Raw genomic sequence first — 24,050 nt, 5'->3', positions numbered from 1 at the left:
ATTTTACTGATTCAGGCCTTCCAAGTGGACAACTAAGCTCTCTGGATGGAATTTCATAACATCGTTCTCTTTTTATTGTCTTTATTTTGATAGGTTCTATTTCAAGCAAATGGTACTGTTTTTTAATTTACAGATAAATTATTTATTTGTATTATTATTTTCCTTTACAGGTAAATTTATTAAGGAAAAAACAGTTGATTCAAAGGGGCAATATTGAGGTCAACATTCAGGTGGCTTACAGCTCTGGCAAAAATACAAAGGTAGCATACCAGTGATTGATGCTTAGGATACTCTGGTATAGGGAAAAGAACAGGCAAAAGGGAGAAACTGGGAAAGAAGGCTGGGAAGGGGGTCAGATCATGGGGGGCCTGAACACCATGGTGAGGAGTTCTGTCAACTGTGGCCAGGCATTGGCCCAAGAAAAGGTAGTGGCCGTATCGGAGCTGTGCTTGGCAGGGCTGGCTGTGGCCTCTGAGTCCAGCTGGAGGGGTGACTGGAGGCTGGGACCGCACTGGGGAGGCGGTTATAAGACTCAAGGTGAACAGGAAGAGAGGGCCGTGGACCAGGGTGAAGATGGAAAGAGAGGAAGGGCTGGATTTGAGAGCCCCCAGCAGGCAGTGTCATAAGGTGCGATCTGGCTGCCCTGGTGAGTACAGATTTCTTTTCTAGAGGCGACCGATCTCTCTGCCTCCAAATGTCCTGTCCACTGTGATTCACTAAGAAAATTCAGTAGTCTCTGATTGGGCTTTACTGAGGAAAGATAACATCAGAAGAGGCCAGCCCACCGCAGTCTCTGCGGCCTCATTAGGGGGAATCGGAAGTGCAATCAGAGAGGATGGAGAACAGAGATTCCCGCCTCCGCATTCTGTGTTTTCCTCCTGGAAAAGTCCGCCGTCGGCTTGACTGCTTGTGGTGATTCATTCTATTCCATACGATAAACATCTGATTTTCCAAGACCTTCAGCTTCATTTCACTGAACATAAGCCGTTCGAGGATCTTGTCCTGGAGGGCAAAGCAGGCGTGCAGTCTCTCCACTTCTTTAGTGTTTAGGCTGTTGCCATTGGTTTTGGCTTCACAAGTCCTGGATTGCCCGGCCTCTTCCTAAACTCCCCATGGCCACAAACAGAGAAAAAGTTTGTTAATAAGGGTCATCCTTTCCCATGCCAGGTGAGTTACAAACATGATCTTGGTCAATTTCATGACCAGCATCTAAGGACCTGCCTCTTTGCCTCCTCTCGTGAGTGAGAGAACAGAGGGAGGAAATGGCCCTTTCTCAGCATCACCCAGCCTGCCTGAGAGCCCCCAAACTCCCAGGACCTAGGGCTGCCTTTGGTTCATAGGAATAAGTGAAATGGCCCGCTAAGCTGTATTCACAGAGGATGTACAATCCTTAACCCAAACATGTCTGTCTCTAGAGCTGTGCTTTTCCCAACATGCCTCTTTAAAAAAAAAAAAACACTTTTTATTTTGTATTGGAGTATAGCCAATTAACAATGTTGTGATGGTTTCATGTGGACAGCAGAGGGACTCAGCCATACATATACACATATCCATTTCCCCCCAGAATCCCCTCCCATCCAGGCTGCCAGAGAAATAAGTGGAGTTCCCTGTGCTATTATTAGTTCCTTGTTGGTTATCCATTTTAAGGATAGCAATGGGTACTCGTCCATGCCAAACTCCGAAACCATCCCTTCCCCGACCCTTCCTCCCCACGGCCACCTTAAGTTCGTTCTCTTAAGTTCCAGCGTGCCTCTCTGAGAATTTAGTCGGGCCTGGTAAAACCTCCAAGCCTCAGTGTTTCATGTAATGCTCTGATCTCTGTCATCTTTATCTGTCCCGCCCCTCTCTGCATGCAGTTGATAAGAATACAATTTTTTTTTTCCTTTTAGTATTCAACTACAAATTCCTGGTCTTTAAAACCATTTAAGAATCAAGTACTTCAGACATGTAGAAAAAGTAAATATCACAACAAATACCCATGTTCCTACACCAGCTTAAGAAACACAATATCACAAAGGCGACTGAGGTCCCCTGTGGAGTCTGCTGCAGTGTTCCCTTCCATCCCTGAACCTCATCTCAACCGTAATCCTGAATCTGGTATTTATTTTTTCCAGGAATTTCTTTACTCCATTTGATACCAGTTCTCAATGGGAGGCTATTCTGCCCTCTCCTGGGAACAACTGGCTGCGTCTGGAGAACTTTTTAGCCATCACAGAAGAGGTGAGGGGTGCTGATGCCACCTTGTGGGTAGAGGGATACTGACAAAATTCCAGCATTGTGCGAGACAGTCCCCTCATCACGGAGAATTATCCAGCCCCAAACGTCAGTCATGCAGAGGTTCAGAAATCCTGCCTTAATGTACTTTCACTGTACACAGGCGTCCATACCCAAGGCAGGATATTGTTTTGCATGTTTTTTTAACTTTATATAAAAGCTGTCATAATCTAGATATATTCCTGCTGTCTTCATTATTCATTTTGAGTGATGTATCTATGTTACACATGTTTTTAACTTTACCCATTTTAATTTCCTCCCTTTAAAGTAGTTCTTAGATACTTCCCTGGTAGTCCAGTGGCTAAGACTCCATGCTTCCAATTCAGGGGGCCCAAGTTCCAACCCTAGTCAGGGAACTAGATCCCACATGCTGAAACTAAGAGATCGCATGCCACAACTAAGGATCCCATGTGCCAGAACTAAGACCCAGTACAACCAAATAAAATAAAAATAATTTAAAAATACATAAAGTAGCTGTTAGCTGTCAAAGCCTGTTGTCATTAAACATGAAGCAGGGGAGTCTGGGATGGGCCCTAGTTTTTAGTCGAGGCAACTGAAGCTTCATGAAGAAAATGCTTTTGTCCCCCATCACCCAAGAGGGAGCTACAGAGCAAGACTCTTAGACCAGAGTCGGATTTCTCCGTCTTGCCCAATTCTCCTGACACCTTACCTGTCTCCCCACCCCACAATCTAGCTGTGACTCTCCCATCACCCTCAATGGAAGCTAAGGTCCCTCTCGCTCACCTGCTGGGGCTCTTGAAGAGTAGGTTTGAGTTCATGCTTGACCAGCCAGTTGCTAAGCAACAGCAGAAGGAATAGAAAGCCAAACAAGGCTGGCTTATAGCTGATCAGCCAAGCCATCAACGCTCCTATGGTGCCTGAGGAAGCAAGTATTCCTTGGAGACTCCAAAAAAGAGACATGAGGTCCCCCAGCATTATGGCTTGAGAGCACCCAGGCCCTGAGGTCCTGCCTCAGTCCCCCCATCAAGGACAGTTGCCCTCCATGACAGGAGTCATGGCTGCTCCCCTCTCTGAGTCATAACCGGCCCCTATCCCCAGCTGCCGCGTAACAATAATATTAACCCCTCTTATGTCTTAAGTAGCCAAAATGTGACAGACTTTGACAGGCAGTTTACAAGCATCATCTCATGACATCCACACACCAGCCAAGTAATGGGGGCCTCTGTGATACCTCAGCCATTCAGCCGTACTTCCAGGCCGCCTAGTCGCTGGGGATATACAGTGGTGAGCAGCACAGAGCCCCTCCCCTCACAGAGAGTGAGACCGCAAAGAAAAATCATCCAAACTTTGGAAATAAGGCAAAAAGATTTCTGCGGGCTTGTTCGCAGTCATACTAGGATATTGTCTAACTGGCCCACTTGTTGGTCACTTGCTGCTTTATTGGATTTAATATTGATTAGGGTCCTGACTCTCTAAAGTCAGATGGAAAAGTTGCTCCAGCAATTTCACTTGGATATATCCCAAAGAATCGAAACCAGAGTCTGACAGAGATACTTGTATACCTACATTCATACCAGTATTACTTATAATAGCTAAAAGGTGGAAGCAACCCCCAAATCCATCAACAGAAGAATGGATAAATAAAACCTATTTATGGTATAATAATAAAAAAAAGTTGTATATAACTACAGTGGGGTTAGATAAAAAGGAAGGAAATTCTGACACATGCTACCACATGGATGAACTTTGAGAACATTATGTTAAGTGAAATCAGCAAAAAGTAAAGGGTGTTTGACTCCACTTATGAGCTAAATAGTGTGATCAGATTTATAGAGATAGGACTTCCCTTGTGGGGCAGTTGTTAAGAATTTGCCTGCCAGTGCAGGGGACATGGGTTTGATCATTGGTCTGAGAAGATTCTTCATGTTGCAGGGAAGCTAAGCCCGTGCACCACGTCTACTGAAGGCTGCATACCTAAGCCTGTTCTCCACAACAAGAGAAGCCACCCAGTGAGAAGCCCATGCTTTGCAACTAGGAAGTAGCTCCTGCTCTCTGAAACTTGAGAAAGATGGTGAGCAGCAACAAAGACCCAGCACGGCCAAAAATTTTAAATTTATAGAGACAGAGGTAGAGGTTTGGTGGTTGGCAGGGGTTGCAGACAGAGGGGAATGATGAGTTGTTGTTTAATGGGTCCAAAGTTTTATAAGATGAAAAGCGTTCTTGAGACTCTTTGCAGAATCATGTGAACACACTTAGCACTAGTGAACTGTACACTTTAAAAAGCTTAAGATGGTGAATTTTATGCTATGTGCATAAAATAGTATATGCTATGCTATGCTATGTTAAAAATTTACTCCAATTTTTAAAAGTTATTTTAAAATGAATTACAATTTCAAAATGAGTTAGTTATTTCTGGAAAAAATGGCTAATTTGCAAATGATTTTTTTGGTAAATAGATGCAAATGAATTCTGATAGAAAAAGTAACCTCAATGTTTACAGTTTTACAGCCTTGTAGGACTTTTTTTTTTCTTATTCAACTTTACAGTCTTATTCCAGCATTCTGTGTTCTAATGACCGGTGACTAGTTATCATTTTCTTATATTTTCCTTTGAACCAGCTTTATCAACCTGCTGGTCCTCTCAATAATTGGTTAAATACATCTTCGACATATGTTCACTATTTTGTATGAGAGTTCTTTACGTTTGAAAGTAAATTTTAGTGACTATATTATTCTAATAGTATATTCAGTTAGTTGCCACTTGTTGGGCCTGTAGGAACCTGAGATAAACACATTGAAGTTAAATCTTTGTACATATACTTAAACATTTTCCTAGAATGTTTTTTGGAAAGTAGGGCTGCTGGGTCCAAGGATATGCATATTTTAAAATCTAATTTTGTGTGTGTGTTAGTCAGTCAGCTGTGTCTGACTCTGCAACCCCGTGGCCTGTAGTCTTCCAGGTTCCTCCGTCCATGGAATTCTCCAGGCAAGAATACTGAAGAGGGTTGTCATTCCCTTCCCCAAGGGAATCTTCCCCACCCAGGGATCAAACCCAGGTCTCCTGTATTGCAACTGGATACTTTAGCAAAATCTAATTTTAAATTTTATCAAATGACTGGGATTCCCTAGTGGTCCAGTGATTAGGGCTCTGTGCTTCCACTGCAGGGGGCATAGGTTTGATCCCTGGTTGAGAAACTAAGATCTCTAAGCCGCTTGGCCTGGCCAAAAAAATAAATGTTTACAGGTACTAAGTTACTAAACTTGCAAGCTAGTCAGATAAAACTATAGGGTTTAAAACAAACAAGTTTCCATCTCTTATCTCACTCCGTCCCATCCGCACATTCCACACCTCAAACAACCAATTCCAATTTTTTTAGCTGTTTCTTGTGGTATTTATCTTGATATATCTAAATAGTAGACTTCCCTGGTGGCTTAGACGGTAAAGCATCTGTCTACAATGCAGGAGACCTGGGTTCGATCCCTGGGTCAGGAAGATCCCCTGGAGAAAGAAATGGCAACCCACTCCAGTACTCTTGTACTGGAGTTATGGCCAAACTAGATAGCATATTCAAAAGCAGAGACATTACTTTGCCAACAAAGGTTCGTCTAGTCAAGGCTATGGTTTTTCCTGTGGTCATGTATGGATGTGAGACTTGGACTGTGAAGAAGGCTGAGCGCCGAAGAATTGATGCTTTTGAACTGTGGTGTTGGAGAAGACTCTTGAGAGTCCCTTGGACTGCAAGGAGATCCAACCAGTCCATTCTGAAGGAGATCAGCCCTGGGATTTCTTTGGAAGGAATGATGCTAAAGCTGAAACTCCAGTACTTTGGCCACTTCATGCGAAGAGCTGACTCACTGGAAAAGACTCTGACGCTGGGAGGGATTGGGGGCAGGAGGAGAAGGGAACGACAGAGGATGAGATGGCTGGATGGCATCACTGACTCGATGGACGTGAGTCTGGGTGAACTCCGGGAATTTGTGATGGACAGGGAGGCCTGGCGTGCTGCGATTCATGGGGTCGCAAAGAGTCAGACACGACTGAGCGACTAAACCGAACTGAAAGGTACTTGACTCTGCTTAATGACTACACTATTGTTATTTGGTCTCTTTTGACCGTTTTCCTTTGTTTCTGCATTTACTCACTTCTCTGATTAAACTTGTTCTTTGGCTAAAGATTTTCCACAGACAAAAGGCAGGTAGAGGACAGGGAGGACAAGTACCATAGGGTCTTACTCGGTTTCAACATTATATACTATCATTTTATGATGGAAGATGGGAATTTAGCTTTGATGCAGAACCTCATCCATTCCCATTCTGACTCTTCTATAACCTCTCTCACCCCCTCCCTCCTCCATAAACTTTCTCCTTTCTCCATTCTCTCAATATAATTCTATCCCTTTGGTTAAAATCATTTTCATTGCTCATGTTATTTTGGACATGTGTCGCTCATGGCTGAACCATGTGCTGTACTATGATTTTCTTTCTGGCAAAGCTTTAGTTTCCCTGAACTTAATTTTCCTGAACTTGATTTTTTTTCTATGTACTTAGTAAAAAAAAAAAAAAAAATCAACTTCTTTAACATACAATCAACATAAAATAAAATATACCTATTTTACATGTATAATTCAATGAGTTTTGACTCATGCATACACACTCCAGTCAAGACATAAACCATTTCCATCACTGCCAGCAAATTCTTTACGGCTCTTTTGAAGTCAAACCCCACCCTCATCCCAGGCAACCACTGATTAGATTCTATCACTACAGGTCAGTTGGACTAGTTCTTGAACATCATGTAAATGGAATCATTTTTTGAAAATTATACTTTGAAGACACAAACTTATAAGAAAAGCAATGATAACTCTGTGTCTTGATGGAAATAAGCTTGAAGAACACAAGGCCTGTTTCATTGTTAAGTCAGTGAAGTGTTTCTGGAAGAATTAAAAGAATACACCACCTCCACCAGACAGCATATTAAAAAAGCAGAGACATTACTTTACCAATAAAGGTCCATATAGTCAAAGCTATGGTTTTTCCAGTAGTCATGTATGGATGTGAGAGTTGGACCATAAAGACAGTTGAGTGGCGAGGAACTGATGCTTTTAAACTGTGGTTTTGGAGAAGACTCGTGAGAGTCTCTTGGACTGCAAGGAGATCCAACCAGTCCATCCTAAAGGAAATCAGTCCTGAATATTCATTGGAAGGACTGATGCCAAAGCTCCAACTTTGGCCACCTGATGCGAAGAACTGACTCATTGGGAAAGATCTTGATGCTGGGAAAGATTGAAGGCAGGAGGAGAAGGGGACGACAGAGGATGAGATGGTTGGATGGCACCACCGAGCCAATGGACATGAGTTTGAGCAAGCTCCTGGAGTTGGTGATGGACAGGGAGGACTGGAGTGCTGCAGTCCATGGGGTCACAGAGTCAGACACGACTGAGAGACTGAACTAACAATCTGGGCCGACATTAGAATTAACCTGGAGTGGAAAGCTGTCCTGTGCAATGGGGATGGGGAGCATAGGAGTGTGAGGAGGTGCAACTGCGAAAGTGCAAATGTGGGCGGGCGGTCCACATAGAAGGAAGACTATGAGCAAAGTCCAGTAAGAAATGACAATTCCATTTGGACTCATTGTGGATTTCCTAACTTTTGTCCATTTTATTACCATGAAATTCATTTGCTCTCCAAGATTTTGCCAGTCCATCCAAGCAGGACAATTATGACTAGTAAATAAATTGATCTACCAGCTACATTTCAGTGTCTTCCCCTCACTAGACTGTAAACTCTTTGAAAGCAAGAACTTCATAATTAAACTCTTGTCACGTAGTAAGCATATTAATACTAGTTGAACTAATGAATGAGTAAATGAACGAATGATTTTATAAATACATGCAAGTCTCTGGAGGAAATGGTTGCCCTCGGATGTACGGTCTGGCCCAGAAGCCCTATAATGAGAACCGTCCCGGGACAGATCCCGAAAGCTAAAGAGACGCTCTAGGAAAGCTTCGCGCAATTTGCCGTGGTGCCGCTCTAGCCTCGAGGACGGCACTCTATGGCAGCGGGGAGGGCGGGGCCGGGGGCGTCCGGGACCTTATTGTCCGGGCGCGGCGGGGGCGCGCGCAGCGCGTGCGTAAGCGGCGGCGGTTGGCAGCGCGCGGACTGTGTGAAGTGAGGCGAGGCGGCTTCGGACCCACGGACCGACAGACCGGGCGGCCCCTACGGCCGTCAGCGGCCAGGCGGCCCGACATGTTGTCTGGGAAGAAGGCAGCGGCTGCAGCGGCGGCGGCGGCGGCGGCGGCGGCGGCGGCTGCCGGGTCGGAGGCCGGTGCGGGGGTAGCGGGTGGCGCGGAGAACGGCTCTGAGGTGGCCGCACCGCCCGCGGGCCTGTCCGGCCCCGGCGAGGCGGGGCCGGGGGCGGCTGGGGAGCGCACTCCCCGCAAGAAGGAGCCCCCGCGGGCCTCGCCCCCCGGCGGCCTGGCCGAGCCGCCGGGGTCCGCCGGGCCTCAAGCCGGGCCTACCGCCGTCCCTGGGTCTGCGACCCCCATGGAAACGGGAATCGCAGAGACGCCGGAGGGGCGACGGACCAGCCGGCGCAAGCGGGCGAAGGTGAGGCCCGACCCCCCACCCTCGACACAGAATCCCGGTGCCTAGCTCCCCTGAGGTTGTCCAGCCCGCGCTACCCCCGCCCCCACCTCCGCGAGCCCGGGTCTTGGGCCTTGAGCCCCACGCCCACCCCGACCTCCGGTCGCCGACCTCCACCCACCTCCCGGCCGGCTGACTGGGTGGGGTGAGCGAAGGGAAGGTGTTTGCCTGTGGTGAACGCGTCTTTGTGCAGGGACCCGGCCGTCCCAGGAAAAGGGGCATCTCGGATGGGAGTCTTTTCACTCATATACTTTTCGTCCACCTTTTCGTTTTCTTGACTGGGGAAAAAAAAAAAAATGGCTCCCTGACGTGTTGTGGTTGGCCTTGTCGGGGACATTCATCCCTGTTTGTCCACAGATGTGTCTGGAAGCTGCTCGGCGGTATTTATGTGTTTCAGCTGGGAGCACATTGAGGCTGTAGGATGATGGTAAAGAAATTGTCTTAGCCGGAGAGATCGGGAGGGTGGGGGAAGGAACTTTTTTTTTTTTTTTTGAGCACTTTGCTCGGTGCTAGCGAGTTTTCCCCTTTTCATTCTATCAGAGATCTTTTGATGTGGATTTTTACACATGAGGAAGCTGATTAATATCAATTAGTCAAGGCACTGTTACAAGGACAGTATATACAGACAATAGTTGCCTCACAATTCTGAATGCCAGATGCTGTGTTCAAAGCGTGACCAGCATTTTTATGTTTGTTAAAATAATAGTAACTGGCAGGTGTTGCTAGCCTCATTTCAGGAATGAGTAAGCTGAAGCTCCCAGTTTAAGCAACTTGTCCAGAGTCAGAAAGCTAAGTAAGTGGTGGAACTGGTATATAATCCCTACACTTACAACAGGGTAGGGTATCATCAACCTCTGAAACAAAGGACCACATGGGACACCAGTGAGCAGGGCACTGGGGCAGTGCGAGAGGCAGACTTCAGGCGTGGGCCTTTTCTGGGATTTCACGGTACAGTTGAAAAAACTGGAAATATAGTTCTAAGTAACTAAATATGTAAATCATGTAGCTTATGCCTATGATACCTATAATTTAAATGGGTGAGCCAGTTCAGTGTGCAGGAGGAGCTTCTTGAGTATTGCCCATACGGAGAGCCCTCAGAATAGATTGCCCAGTTTTGAGAGCCCTCTCACCAAGAATACCCTGCCCTAGGGATGTCTTGAGGGGAGAGGAAGGTTTAACCAAAGCACAGGTTGGCAACTTCCAACTCGGAAAAGAAATAGAGGACAGAAGCCCAATTGGGTTTTGATTTTACTATTTCAACAGATAATGTGGCCAGAAAACCAGAAGATGAGATTAAAAAATTTATTGAGGGAATTCACAAACAATAAATTTACCATTTTTGAGTCTATTCAGTGATTTTTATCATATTCACAAAGTTGGCAACCAGCACAACAGTCAGTTTTAGGATGTTTTTCATCATCCCCTAAAGACACTTGTAACGGTAGCAGGCACTACCCGTTCCTGCTTAACCGCAGCCCCTGGCAGTAACTAATTTCTGTCACTGTGGATTTGCTGTTTTCTGGACATTTTATGTAAATGGAGGCATATTTGGCCTTTTGTGTCTGGCTTTACCATGTTTTCAGAGTTCATCCGTGTTGTAGTACTTCCATTCAGAACTTAATAGTTCACAGGCCAAATAATATTCCAGTGTACGAATATAGCACATTTTGTTTATCCATTCATCATTTTATAGACATTTGGGGTGTTTCCACTTTTTGACTATTAAGAGTATTGCTGCTGTGAACATTTGTGAAGTTTTTTCTGTGAATTTTTTTTTTTAATTAATTTATTTTTGACTCTGCTGGGTCTTCGTTGCCACACATGGGCTTTCTCTAGTTGCAGTGCCTGGGCTTCTTATTGTGGTGGCTTCTCTCTTGAAGCATGGTCTCTAGGTGCACGGCCTCAGTAGTGTGGTTCCAGGCTTAGTTGCTCTGAGGAATGTGGGATCTTCCTGGACCAGGGATTGAACCTGTGTGCTCTGCATTGGCAGATGGATTCTTAACTTCTGGACCACCAGGGAAGCCCTGTGTGAATGTTTTTGGTTCTCTTGGATTTGATACCTAGGAATGGAACTAATGGGTTGTATGGGATGTGACTTAGCAAGCATGGGTTGTTTAACTTTTTGAGGAGCTGCCAAACAGTTTTCCATAGCAGCCTCATCATTTTACATTCCAGCTACCGATATTTGAGAGTCCTAATTTCTCCAATCCTGTTTACACTTGATATTGTCTTTTTATTTATAGCCATTCTAGTGGGTGTGAAGTGGTATCTCATTGTGGTTTTTTAATATGTAAGCTAAAGATGTTGACTTGAGTATTTTCCCATATACTTATTGGCCATGTGTATATCTTTTTTGGTGAAAGTTGTCTTTCTATCATTGGCTCTTTTTCTGTTTGTTTCTTTAATTTATTTTTGGTTGTGTTGGGTCTTCATTGCTGGAAGGGCTTTTCTCTAGTTGCAGCTAGCGGGGGCTCCCTGATGCAAAGAACTGACTCATTTGAAAAGACCCTGATGCTGGGAAATATTGAAAGCAGGAGAAGAAGGGAACGACAGAGGATGAGATGGTTGGATGGCATCACCAACTCAATGGACGTGAGTTTGAGTAAACTCCAGGAATTGGTGATGGACAGGGAGGCCTGTCGTGCAGTCCATGGGGATGCAGAGTCGGAAACGACTGAGCAGCTGAACTGAACTGAGCGGGGATGCTCTGTAGTTGTGGTGCACACGCTTCTCATTGCAGCAGCATCTCTTGTTGCAGAGCATGGGCTCTAGGGCACACGGGCTTCATTAGCTGCAGCACATGGGCTCAGTAATTGTGGCCCCCAGGCTGTAGAGCACAGGTCAGTAGTTGTGGCCCAGGGCTTAGTTGCTCCAGGGCATGTGGAATCTTCCAGGATTAGATTAGGGATTGAACCTGTGCATTCTGTGTTGGCAGGTGGATTTTTTTTTTTTTTTTTTTTTTTTTTTTGCTGCTGAGAGCTTCCTGGTGGCTCAGACAATAAAGAATCTGTCTGCAGTGCAGGAGACCCAGGTTTGATCGCTGGGTCAGGAAGATCCCCTGAAGAAAGAAAAGACAACCTACTCCAGTTTTGTTGCCTGGAGAGTTCCATAGACAGAGGAGCCTGGACAGGACTATAGTCCATGGGGTCACTAAGAGTTGGATGTGACTGAGTGACTAACACTTCTTTATCACTGAGCCACCAGGGAATCCCTCCTTGGCTCATCTTTAAATTGTGTTGTTATTTTTATTGTTGAGTAGTTCGAGTTCTGTATATATGGTGATTACAAAAGTTTTAATTTTGGTTTCCAATTTATTAACATTTTTTCTTTTGTCCCTTTTGCTTCTAGTGTTCCATCTAAGGAACTGTTGCCTAATTCAGTGTCATAAAGATTTACTCCTGTGTTTTCTTCTAACAGTTTTATACTTTTAACTCTTTTAGGTCAATGATCATTTTGGAGTTAATTTTTATAGATGGCTTTAGGTAGAAGTTCAGCTTCATTCTTTTGCCTATGTATATCTACTTGTCCCAACACAATTTGTTGAAGCTATTCTGTCTCCCTGTGAATGGTTGACACCCTTGTTGATTGACTATAAGTGTGAGTTTATTTTTGGACTCTCACTTCTATATTTCTGTTCTTATGCCAGCAACAGACTGACCTGATTACTGTAGGTTGACAGTATGTTTTGAAATCAGGAAGTATGAGTTCTCCAACTTTATTCTTTTTGAAGATTGTTTTGGCCATTCTTTATCTCTTGCATTTCCATATAAATTTTAGGATCGATATGTCATTTCTGCAAAAAAGGCAGCTGAAATTCTGATTGGCATCACGTTGAATCTGTAGATTAATTTGGGTCATGCTATAAGACTTCTGTCTTCGTAATTCTCCTGTGTTTGTTTTAATTTTCCTTTGTGATTAGCTCTGAAGCTCCTAAAAGAAAAATGAGTTGTGTGTGTATTTGGAGAGCACCTAGAAAGTAAAGAACTGGAGAAGCTGACCTATGTATTCAGAGCTAGTCTTGGGAGCCAAAGAAAACAGACTTCAAGGGATAGAGTGTCCAAAAAGGGGTAAAATGTAAGCTGAGTCCAGTGTAAATAGGCCTTGCTTCAAGAGTTCTGAGGTTTATCCAGGGGATATATACCCTTATTTTTTGCTTGGGAGTTTATTCAGTTTTTCTGGGGAGATTTAAAAATTATATATATATAATATATTATATAAATAAGTAAATGTATATATAATTGTGTAATTGAAATTAAGTTTAGGGTATTGTATTGGAAGGAATCCAGGCAATTGAAGTTCCCTGATGCTCAGGTTTCATTAGTTTCGGAGTAAATTTACCTCTGAATGTGTGTGCTAACATTATGGCAAACTAAGGTTTGAAATTGTTGGGTTGGACTGAGGCTTTGGGAACAACACACAGCTTAAGGAATGGCGTCCTTGAGCTGAGCCTTGAGAAAGGACAGAATTTTTTATAGTAGTCTGGAAAAGGATGCACTTCTGGAATTAACTCATCCTCCTGTGATTGATTCCCTTTCCTCAGGAAAATAAATCCTATCTATAACATTATTAGGTTTATATATAATGAAAACAAAACGCTTATTTCAGTGTCTGGCACCCAGTGATTAAGTGCTACGAGCTGAGAGAAAGAGGTGAGAAATGCTTGGAATATAATAGGAAGTGGTCTAAAAAGCAGAAAGGAAATCCAGAGTGGACAACTGAATGTTGAAAACAGTGGGCAAAAGAATTTAATTGCAAATGAGATTTTTCTAGGAGCAAGATAAGTTGGAGGGATTGTAGTCGGAGTGTTGTATAGAGTTGTGTCTAGGTTGTAGAGATCTGTACTGTGCAGTATGGTAGCCACTGGGCAGTTGTGGCTATTGAGCGCTTAACATGTGGTTAGTAGATTGCTGCTGCTGCTAAGTCGCGTTAGTCGTGTCCAACTCCGTGTGACCCCCATAGATGGCAGCCCACTAGGCTCCCCCGTCCCTGGGATTCTCCAGGCAAGAACACTGGAGTGGGTTGCCATTGCCTTCTCTGGCTAGTAGATTGAGAAAACTGAATTTTTAATTTTAATTTAATCCTAAGTAGCCACATGGTGAGGGGCTTCCCTGGTGGCTCAGTGGTAAAGAACCTACCTGCCAATGTAGGAGGTGCAGGTTCGATCCCTGGGTCAGAAAGATCCCCTGGAGAAGAAATGGCAACGTACTCCAGTATTCTTGCCTGGGAAATCCCATGGACAGAGGAGCCTGGTCACTACACTCTATGGGGTCATGAAAGTCAGACACTACTAAGCAACTAAACAGCAATAACAAGTGCTCAGTAGCCACGGTTAGTGCTACCTTATTGGAAGCACAGATGCACAACTTTACCATTATCACAGAAAATTCTACCAGACAATATTGCTAGATTATGAAGGGTAAGTACTATGAGAATTTAGAGAAGGGAAAGATATATTTGTGAGTGTGGAAGACTTAGGGAGTGATTTGCAGAGGAGGTGTTCCTTGAATTTTAAGCATTGGATTTATAGAAAAAGGTGAGGGTAGCTTTTAGGGAATTTAGGGATGATTTTGACTAGTATGTTAGAAAATGATTAGAGGTAAGTTTGATTAGCTAGAGCCAGGGAGTTCTTAAGCTGCTATGACAGTTTGGGCATTCATCTGTTAAACTGTGTGAAATATAACATATTTGGAAAAATTAATCTGGCAGTTGTGTCCTTAGGTGAATTACAAGGAAAAACTGTTGAAAGATGAGCTTTAAGGTGATTGGGAAGTGAATGAATCACTCTAGCGAGGGTGTGGAGGAGAGAAGAGACTAGAGATGTAAATTTGAGAGTCATGGGTGTACAGGTAAGAACAAGTACCCTTCTGACTCATATCTGCCTCTTGGGGCATCTTTTGTCCTTGATTATAAGTAGTTGTAGAACCTCTGAGGTTCTGTTGTTGTTCAGTCTCTCAGTCGTGTCCAACTCTTTGTGATCCCATGGACTGCAGCACGCCAGGCTTCCCTGTCCTTCACCATTCCCACAGCTTGTGCAAACTCATGTCCACTGAGTTGGTGATGTCATCCAACCATCTTGTCCTTTTCTGTCAGCCCCTTTTCCTCCTGCCTTCGATCTTTCCCAACATCTGTATTTTCCAGTGAGTTGGCTCTTCCTATCAAGTGTCTAAAGTATTGGAGCATCATCCTCAGCCCCTCCAGTGAATATACAGGACTGATTTCCATTAGAATGGACTGGTTGGATCTCCTTGCAGTCCAAGGGACTCTCAGGAGTCTTCTCCAACACCACAGTTCAAAAGCATCAATTCTTCGGCACTCATCTTTCTTTATGGTCCAACTCTCACATCCATACATGACTACTGGAAAAACCATAGCCTTGACTAGATGGACCTTTGTCCCCAAAGTAATGTCTCTGCTTTTTAATATGCTGTTTAGGTTTTGTCACAGCTTTTCTTCCAAGGAGCAAGGATCTTTTAATTTCATGGCTGCAGTCACCATCTGCAGTGATTTTGGAGCCCAGAAAAATAAAGTCTGTCACTGTTTCCAGTGTTGCCCCATCTATTTGCCATGAAGTGATGGGATCAGATGCCATGATCTTAGTTTTTTGAATGTTGAGTTTTAAGCCAGTTTTTTCACTCTCCTCTTTCACCTTCATCGAGAAGCTCTTTAGTTCCTCTTTGCTTTCTGCCATAAGGGTGGTGTCATCTGCGTATCTGAGGTTATTGATTTTTCTTCCAATAACCTTGTTTCCAGCTTGTTCTTCATCCAGCCCAGCATTTCACATAATGTACTCCACATACAAGTTAAATAAGCAGAGAATTTTACTTAAGGATAAAAGATTCCCAGTCCTTTGTGTTCAGAGCATTCAGTCTTCTGAGTTGGTGCTGCTGGTAAAGAACCAAACTGCCAGTGCAGAAGACTTAAGAGATGCGGGTTTGATCCCTGGGTTGGGAAGATTCCCTGGAGGAGGGCATGGCAACCCACTCCAATAATCTTGCCTGGAGAATCCCATGAACAGAGGAGCCTGGCAGGCTATACTCCATGGAGTCACACAGAGTCAAACAACTGAAGCGACTTAGCACAGCACACAAATGAGTCCCAATTGTTTGTGTTCACAGCATCCATTCTTTTTCTCAGGGTGATAGTTTTTATTTTTTAGAGTTTGTATGATTCTTTCAGATGGTTTTTAAACTTTTTTTAGCAAGTGGAAAAATCCTTTTTTACAAAATAGAATTTTATGTTGTTGACCAGTTGCTCAGTCGTGTCCGCTTCCCTGTCCTTCATTATCTCCCAGAGTTTTCTCAAACTCAAGTCCATTGAGTCAGTGATGCCATCCAACCATCTTATCCTCTGTCCCCTCTTTCTCCTCCTGCCCTCAGTCTTTCCCAGCATCAGGTTCTTTTCCAGTGAGTTGGCTCTTCACATCAGGTGTCCAGAGTATCAGAACTTAACTTTAATCTTGTATTCTTTTTTCCTTCAAAGGGCTTGATGTCTTAGGCAAAAGCTGAACTACTGCAGTAGAGAGGATCTTACTGTTTGTCTTTGTCTCAGAATTTGCATATTGCCCAGTTCCATAGTAGGCACTTGTTAAGTGATTATTCATTGAATGTTTTGGACTGATACCCAGGGGGATTAAAGGGCTGAATTTTGGAGACAGTGGGGTCAAGCATTGTTGAGGGGTAAAAGGAGAAAGGAGGCTACATACTATAAACATATATTACATTTTCTAACCCCTTCCCTCTCTGAAACTTTTTTCCCCTCCTTGCTGCTTTACCCATTACCCTGAGGTCTGTTCTGTAGTTTATCTCAGTCAAATAGGATAAAGTTTCAGTTCAGTTCAGTCACTCAATCGTGTCCGACTCTTTGTGACCCTATGGACCTCAGCACGCCAGGCCTCCCTATCCATCACCAACTCCCGGAGTCCACCCAAACCCATATCCATCGAGTCGGTGATGCCATCCAACCATCTCATCATCTGTCATCCCCTTCTCCTCCTGCCCTCAATCTTTCCCAGCATCAGAGTCTTTTCAAATGAGTCAGCTCTTCATATCAGGTGGCCAAAGTATTGTCAGCTTCAACACTCAGGACTGATTTCCTTTAGGATGGACTGGTTGGACCTCCTTGCTGTCCAAGGGACTCTCAAGAATCCAACACCGCAGTTCAAAAACATCAATTCTTCGGCACTCAGCTTTCTTTATAGTCCAACTCTCACATCCATACATGACCACTGGAAAAACCATAGCCTTGACTAGATGGACCTTTGTTGGCAAAGTAATATCTCTGCTTTTTAATATGCTGTCTAGGTTGGTTATAACTTTCCTTCCAAGGAGTATGTGTCTTTTAATTTCGTGGCTGCAGTCACCATCTGCAGTGATTTTGGAGCCCAGAAAAATAGTCAGCCACTGTTTCCATTGTTTCCCCATCTATTTGCCATGAAGTGATGGAACTGGATGCCATGATCTTAGTTTTCTGAATGTTGAGCTTTAAGCCAAGTATCTACATTTCTGGGAGATTTTACTGTAAAATCTCTATGAGATGTTTACCTGATCAAGTTTATTTTGTTTGCCACTAGAGTTTCAGCTTATTAAGGACAGAGAGACTCATTTACAATCATTTTCTCCACTGTGCCGTGTTCTCAATGTTTAGTGTTTGATAGATAAATAAGATTCTTAAAGCACATCAAAACTTCAATTTATCCATAATTGTTTCCATTTTCTAATCCAATCCATGTTTTCAGTAAAACTCTTATGTCTGCTCCCTTAGCTACTGACTCCCCAAATCTGTGGTCATGTCATTAAAAAAAAAAAATAATAGCAGCCAACCATCTGGAGCTATTTCAGAGATATTTAAAAATTAAAATAGATTATACTCTTTATGATCCACAAGATTTCACATTTCAGAAGCCTAATAAGTTAGCTGTGTTTATGTGGAAGCCATGTTGTCCTTGCCCTGTCTGTCTCCATAGCCAGTAAGTTGTTTATTTTATTCATTTTGTCTTTTCATTGAATCCAGGATAGAGAGCTGTTGTTTCTGTGGCTTCTTGAAATCTTTATTGGGATGGGAGTTGAAATGATGATTTGACAGTGTTCCAAGGTTTTTTCCTATTTCCTAAGAAATAGTAATTAGAAGTACAGATTGGCATTAGACAGACTTGTTATTCTAGTTGACTATATTTTTGTCTGACTGAGGACTATTTTAGTCTTTTTTCAAAGCTATGGTTTTTCCAGTAGTCATGTATGGATGTGAGAGTTGGACTATAAAGAAAGCTGAGCGCCAAAGATTTGGTGCTTTTGAACTGTGGTGTTAGAGAAGACTCTTGAGAGTCCCTTGGACTGCAAGGAAATCAAACCAGTCCATCCTAAGGAAATCCGTCCTGAATATTCATGGGAAGGACTGATGCTGAAGCTGAAACTCTAGTACTTTGGCCACCTTATGCAAAGAACTGACTTATCTGAAAAGACCCTGATGCTGGGAAAGATTGAAGGCAGAAGGAGAAAGGAACAACAGAGGATGAGATGGTTGGATGGCATCACTGACTTGATGGACATGAGTTTGAGCAAGCTCCGGGAGTTGGTGGTGGACAGGGAAGCCTGTTGTGCTGCAGTCCATGGGGTCGCAAAGAGTTGGATGCGACTGAACTGAACAAGGTTGATGACTGTTTGTAGTATCACATTACACATTTTAACAGAGAGATAGATCCATAATAATCTTTGCTATCCTAAGTTGCTCTACCCCACAATAAAACATGCAGTAGGACTGCTTCCTCTTTCTACTTGTGACTGGATTTCCTCTTTATAACCAGTGTTAATTAGTAGTAAGGCTTGTAGTCTCCATTTCCCCATGACTCTTTGCTGTAATCATTCAACTCTCTTCAGTCACCAGTGTTTTGTTTTCTTTAAGCATATGTACCTTTTTATTGTTTTTGACTATTGCCATTTGCAGCTTTTATTCCCTGCCCACCATCCTCACCTCTGATTTGGTTTCTGAAATTCTTTTGCTGTTTTCCTATTTTTTCCTATTTCCTATGGAACAGTAGTTAGAAGTACAGATTGGCGTTGGACAGACTTGTTTCTAGTTGACTATATTTTTGTCTGACTGAGGACTATTTTAGTCTGTCGTTGAAACTTCCAGTATGTGAACATAATATATATGTACATACAAATGCACACACAAACACAGTTTTTAGTTGTAGAGAGCCTCAGAGTCGTTAATTTGAATTTCAGTACTATGATGTGAAAGTTAGTTTGGGCTAAATCTGAACTGACAAAAGATTGTTTCATGAGTGATTTTGTTTTAACAGTTACCTGTTAGGAGCTCACCTGTTCTTTGTTATTTGCTTATTTCCTTTTAAAATTGAAGATAGAAAGCAATTCACATTTACTTACAGTTCCAAATTGAGTTTCTGACTTTAGACGTCCACTGTATTTAGCTTTTCCTGGTATAATCTCCATATAGGTAGAGTATAGAGAGATGGATGAAAGTTTGGCCAACCTCTCAGAAGATGAGTATTATTCAGAAGAAGAGAGAAATGCTAAAGCGGAGAAGGAAAAGAAGCTTCCTCCGCCACCCCCTCAAGCCCCACCTGAGGAAGAAAATGAAAGTGAGCCTGAGGAACCATCTGGTGAGTTGTAGTAACTAACCACAGTTTTGTTTTATCTTAGCAATAAGAATACATGCATTTACTCCTATTCTGCAATGTTATTGATGTCTTTGGTTTATACTCTGATATTGGCCATGTGTATTTTAGTATGTGTATATGTGCATATACATGTTTACACACATACATATACGTACGTAATGGTACTGACATTCTTTTTGTGTGCATCTGTACATGTAGGAGGAAAGTAAAGAAGGAGGGTAAAAGGATAATGGCTATGTAAGGCAGTTGGAAGGTTGGAGAAAATGAACAATTGGAGAAAACATACAAAAGTCAAACCCAAAGAACCAAACCTCTCACTGGTAACTCTGATTCAGAATTTAGAGGTAGAATGGTTCAGAAATTATTCTAGCTAAATTGTGCCACTTACTTTATGGTTAGATACTTTCTGATAAAACTGTCATGGTGTGTATCAGTTTTGAAGAGGGTCTTTCTGGTGAACGAATGTAAAATGTAGTCTAAAGTCAAAAAGAAAAGGCCTGAATGCCTGTTGTTTAGTTATTGAGCCCTGTACTCAAAAGAATGTGGTGAGAAAAGGCTATGAAGAGATTCTAAGGTCACAGTCTTCCTGTGACCTGGAAAGATTGCTGGAGTCTATGGTACTGTTTTCAGAGCTACAAACATCTTTAAAAATTCTCACTAACATCCCTTCATGAGTCCTGCTGAAGATACCCAGACCAATCAGGAATACCCTTTTGTTTTGGAAGACCAGCCAAAGAAGAATCTTAGTTAATATTTCATATCTTCTGCCTTTAAAGGCATTTCATTAACTCCTCTTGACTTTGGATTTTTACTAGTTCTTCTCTTTAAAATATTTTCTGTATTTCCAGTACCAGCTCCAGGCCCACTCACCTCACCAATTCTTTTAGTTCTGCACCTTTTAAAAATAAAGTACTTGTTTCAGATCCCATCTGTTGTATGTTGCATCACTTTCATAGGTACCCTAATTAAGACATACTATCTTTAAGAAATTTTATCATTTTTTTTTAGTTTTTTTATGGTTGGTGCTGTTTGTTTCTCTCCTCTATTATGTTATATAAATACCCAGAAATCACTGTATTTTTTTTAAGGGATTAATACTGATGTATCACTTGAGAGTGTAACAAATCAGGTGTTAATTTAAACTTAGAACTTATCAAACAGGTTCTGAGGTTAAAATTCAAAAATAAAAATTTATAATTTATAATAATTGTAAGTAAGTGTAATGAAAGTTCACAATTGGAGTGCATTTAGAAAAAGATTCTGGGTTTAATTCTTCTTAGAGAATCAAATTTTCTAAGAATGGTTTTCCTAAAACTTTCTTAAAATGACTTATCAATTACTTCCTAGGAGTGGCATATTATCTTTGGGAGTAATGTCCCTGTGTCATATGTACCTCAGCAACACTGCCTCTCTTTTTGTTGATTTATTTTTCCTCTTCTTTCTAGTCTTTTACATTTAGCTCTCTCCCCTTCTTTCTGTCCTTACTCCCAACTCTCCCCTTGACTCTGCCCCTTTCTTCTATAACTTTCTTTGATTCTTGCCTTTCTTTTCTTCTGCCTTTGCTGTAGATTTGCTTATGCAACACGTGGTAATAATCAGATAATCTGATATCTCAGATACTGCCTCCCTCTCTTTTTCGTGTGGTTGTCAGTGTCTCCAGGAAGAAGCTGATTTACTGGTTAAGTTGATACACACTTTGTCCTCCGAAAATTTTAAACCAAGTCTTAGTGTTTTCTTTCTTGTAAAAGAGGTTTTTTATTTTGCTTTCTTTTCCCATAAATGTCAGGTACTGTTTCTACAAAAAGTAAATATCTTAGCAGAGGGATTTAGGATCTGTGGAACTGTTGTTATGCCTTTACATTCTAGTTCGTTTTAATCCAGTGGTTTAGTTTAAATAAGTTTTAAACTGTTTAATAATTAGGAGAAAGTTAAAGTTTATTTTCTCAAGTTTAGGATATATTCAGTGCTCAGAAGTTTATTGATTACAGCCAAAACTTCTAACCATTTGTGCTTATGAAAATAGTTATCTTTCCTCTAAAACAACTTAAATTTTTTAAAACATTGTAGGGTGAATTAGCGAAGTACTTTCCTTGGGAAAGTAGTGGTAACTTACTGGCCTGCAGAATTTAGAAATAGTTTGAGTCCTCATGGTGAATAATTAAATATTATCAGGGGAGTTCAAGTACGTAGAAACTGCCCAGGTTTTCCATATCTCTTGTCCTATCTGAACTAGTTCTGTCACCTAAGTTTTCATTCAGGAATGAGTGGTGGCTTTGTCCTATGGGTATCTTAAAATCTTGAGAGACAATGTGGATTTGATTCTTTATATGTGTGTGTGTATATATATATCTATATATGAAGATTTATTTACTTGTCTTTAGCTGTGCTGGGTCTCTGTTGCTGAGTGCCATCTTTTCTAGTTGTGGCAAGCGGGACTGCCCTTCACTGTGACGCGTGGGCTTATCATTGAGGTGGCTTCTCTGTTGCGGAGCACAGGCTTTAGGGCATACTTCAGTAGTTGCAGCCCATGGGCTCTGTAGTGGCTCCAGGGCTCTGGAGTGCTGGCTGAGTAGTTGTGGTGCGCCTGCTTAGTTGCCGTGCAGCATGTGGGATCTTCCCAGAGCAGGGACTGAACTTGTGTCTCCTGCATTAGCAGGTGGATTCTTAACCACTGTGCCACCCAGAGAAGCCCTAGGTCTGGTTCTATGCCGAATCTTTTCAGTCTTTTTAGGTGGTAACTAGACATTAACTTGGAGGAGGAAATGGCAGCCCACTCCAGTATTCTTGCCTGGGAAATCCCATGGACAGAAGAGCCCGGTGGGCTACAGTCCATGGGGTCTCAAGTGTCGGACACAGCTTAGCTACTAAACAACAAGACGTTAACTTAGTCTCTTAAAATATAGAAGGTTTGAATACATTTCATTCTTAGCAATTTTTAAACATGTTTAGAAAATTTGCTTTGCTTTCCATAGTGTTAATCTTTAGAATAGGCTATTTTGTTAATTATGAAATCACAATGCGATATTCTGAAGTCAGTGGGTCAAATGATTTGATTGGAGAAGATTCCTCTAGGAGAGTTCTAAGAGGAGGCTAGAAAGGGAGGTTGGAGCCTTGGGTACCAGGCTAAGGAATTTGAACTTAATGTCCTTTGAACTCTGGGAGGATGTGGTCAGAGGTAGTAGCACTGAGGTCTTTGAGTAAAGGATGTTTACCAAAAAACATGTTTTGGAAAAATCAACCTATCTGCTATTTAAAGGGGAAGTAAAGGAGTAAAGAGACTGGGATTGGAGAGATGATTTTTAGACTTTTTAGTAATTGAGTTTACTGGATCTTGATCAGAAGAAAAATGCTGTCAATATCAAAGTTGAATTTCTGTAGAAACAAGAGGTTTGGGTTTTGGGAATTTCCTGGCAGTCCAGTGGTTAGGACCCCACACTTTCACTGCCAGGGCCTGTGTTTGATCCCTGGCCAGGGAACTAAGATTCCACAAGCATGTGCAATGTGCCCCTTCCCCCCAACCAAAAAAATAAAAGTTTGGGTTTTTTTCTGTTTGAACTTACTTGGGAAAAAAGCTTTTTGTTCTGGGTTAAACATTGTTTGTAGATTTGTCAGTTTTTAATTATAACTTAATGTGGCATGTAGTTCCGTGTAGTTACTTGGGTAAATGTATTTTTCGTATTAAATATTGCTGTTTATATTTAAAATTCACCTAATTTATTTTCTTAAACATTTCCCATCTATTTTTACATTTGCTATACACTTCTGAATATATTTTAACAAACGATGGTTTTATTTGGTTTTCTAGAACCTTTTCTATCAAGATAAAAGTGGTTTGTTTTTGGGGGGGTCATAGCAACTCAGCCTGAACAGGTTGTCTTTGGCATTGCATGTTTGGTTATTAGTGGTGTCACGTAATAGTAGAGCTTTGATAAAATAGAGTGAAATCTCAGTTGGAGTTTACATACTGATTTAAAATAATTGCCCCTCTGTTAAAGTAGCTTTCTGTTGGAGAAAAGATTTCTTCCCCTCTTGAATCAATTGTTACCCTCTGTACCTTAGGTTATTATTCCTCAGTGAGGTTTTACTATGTTAACTAATTTGCTAGCACTTTGTTTTTTATTTTCGTACAAAAACATAATTTTTTTCCCCTTCACTGCTTTTCAGCAATTGAAATTTTCCAGGAAAATCTCACTAGTAGTTCCTGGATTTAAATTTTGTATTGGATTACTGTTTAGGGACTCTGGTTTGAGATTACTGTTTAGGAACTCTAACTCTTGAGGTTAGAGGTAGCTTAGTTGTATATAGCTTAAGACTTTTATTCCCCAAACCCAAACCCTTATATGGAAACGTATTCTAAAATAAAATGAAATTTAAAATATGTTATTAAGTTGCCTATCTTAAGATTTCTTCACAGTAATGAATTTCTCAATAGAAACATCAGAAGTATGTTTAAAATATATGTATGTGTGTGCATGTGTCTTTTGGGTACCATTTTTCCAGACTCAGTGCTACGCTAATACTCTATAATGAAACTCGAA

The 24,050-nt window shown here is 41.9% G+C and overlaps 2 protein-coding genes across 3 annotated transcripts in view; one reads left to right on the top strand and one right to left on the bottom strand.

The window, feature by feature from the left end:
* Nucleotides 1–216: 216 nt before the first annotated feature.
* On the bottom strand, nucleotides 217–3,210 carry TEX46 (testis expressed 46). Its single transcript, XM_055574494.1, has 2 exons — nucleotides 3,019–3,210; nucleotides 217–1,002 (listed from the first exon to the last, which is right to left on the bottom strand). Exons 1-2 carry the CDS (start codon nucleotides 3,208–3,210, stop codon nucleotides 805–807), a joined length of 390 nt encoding a protein of 129 aa, XP_055430469.1. The 3' UTR covers nucleotides 217–804.
* Nucleotides 3,211–8,369: 5,159 nt separating this feature from the next.
* The window catches only part of KDM1A (lysine demethylase 1A), a 66,067-nt gene continuing 50,386 nt past the window's right edge, over nucleotides 8,370–24,050 (top strand). For both annotated transcript variants that reach the window (XM_055574202.1, XM_055574201.1), the window contains exons 1-2: nucleotides 8,370–8,840; nucleotides 19,329–19,494. In XM_055574202.1, coding sequence (XP_055430177.1) covers nucleotides 8,481–8,840; nucleotides 19,329–19,494 — 526 coding nt within the window. In that variant the 5' untranslated portion in view covers nucleotides 8,370–8,480. The remainder of the gene's footprint in view (nucleotides 8,841–19,328; nucleotides 19,495–24,050) is intronic.

This window comes from Bubalus kerabau, chromosome 3, assembly GCF_029407905.1.
Source record: "Bubalus kerabau isolate K-KA32 ecotype Philippines breed swamp buffalo chromosome 3, PCC_UOA_SB_1v2, whole genome shotgun sequence".
Lineage (NCBI taxonomy): Eukaryota > Metazoa > Chordata > Mammalia > Artiodactyla > Bovidae > Bubalus > Bubalus kerabau.
The sequence above is the reverse complement of the archived record's forward strand: the minus strand, read 5'-3'. Positions and strand labels throughout refer to the sequence as shown.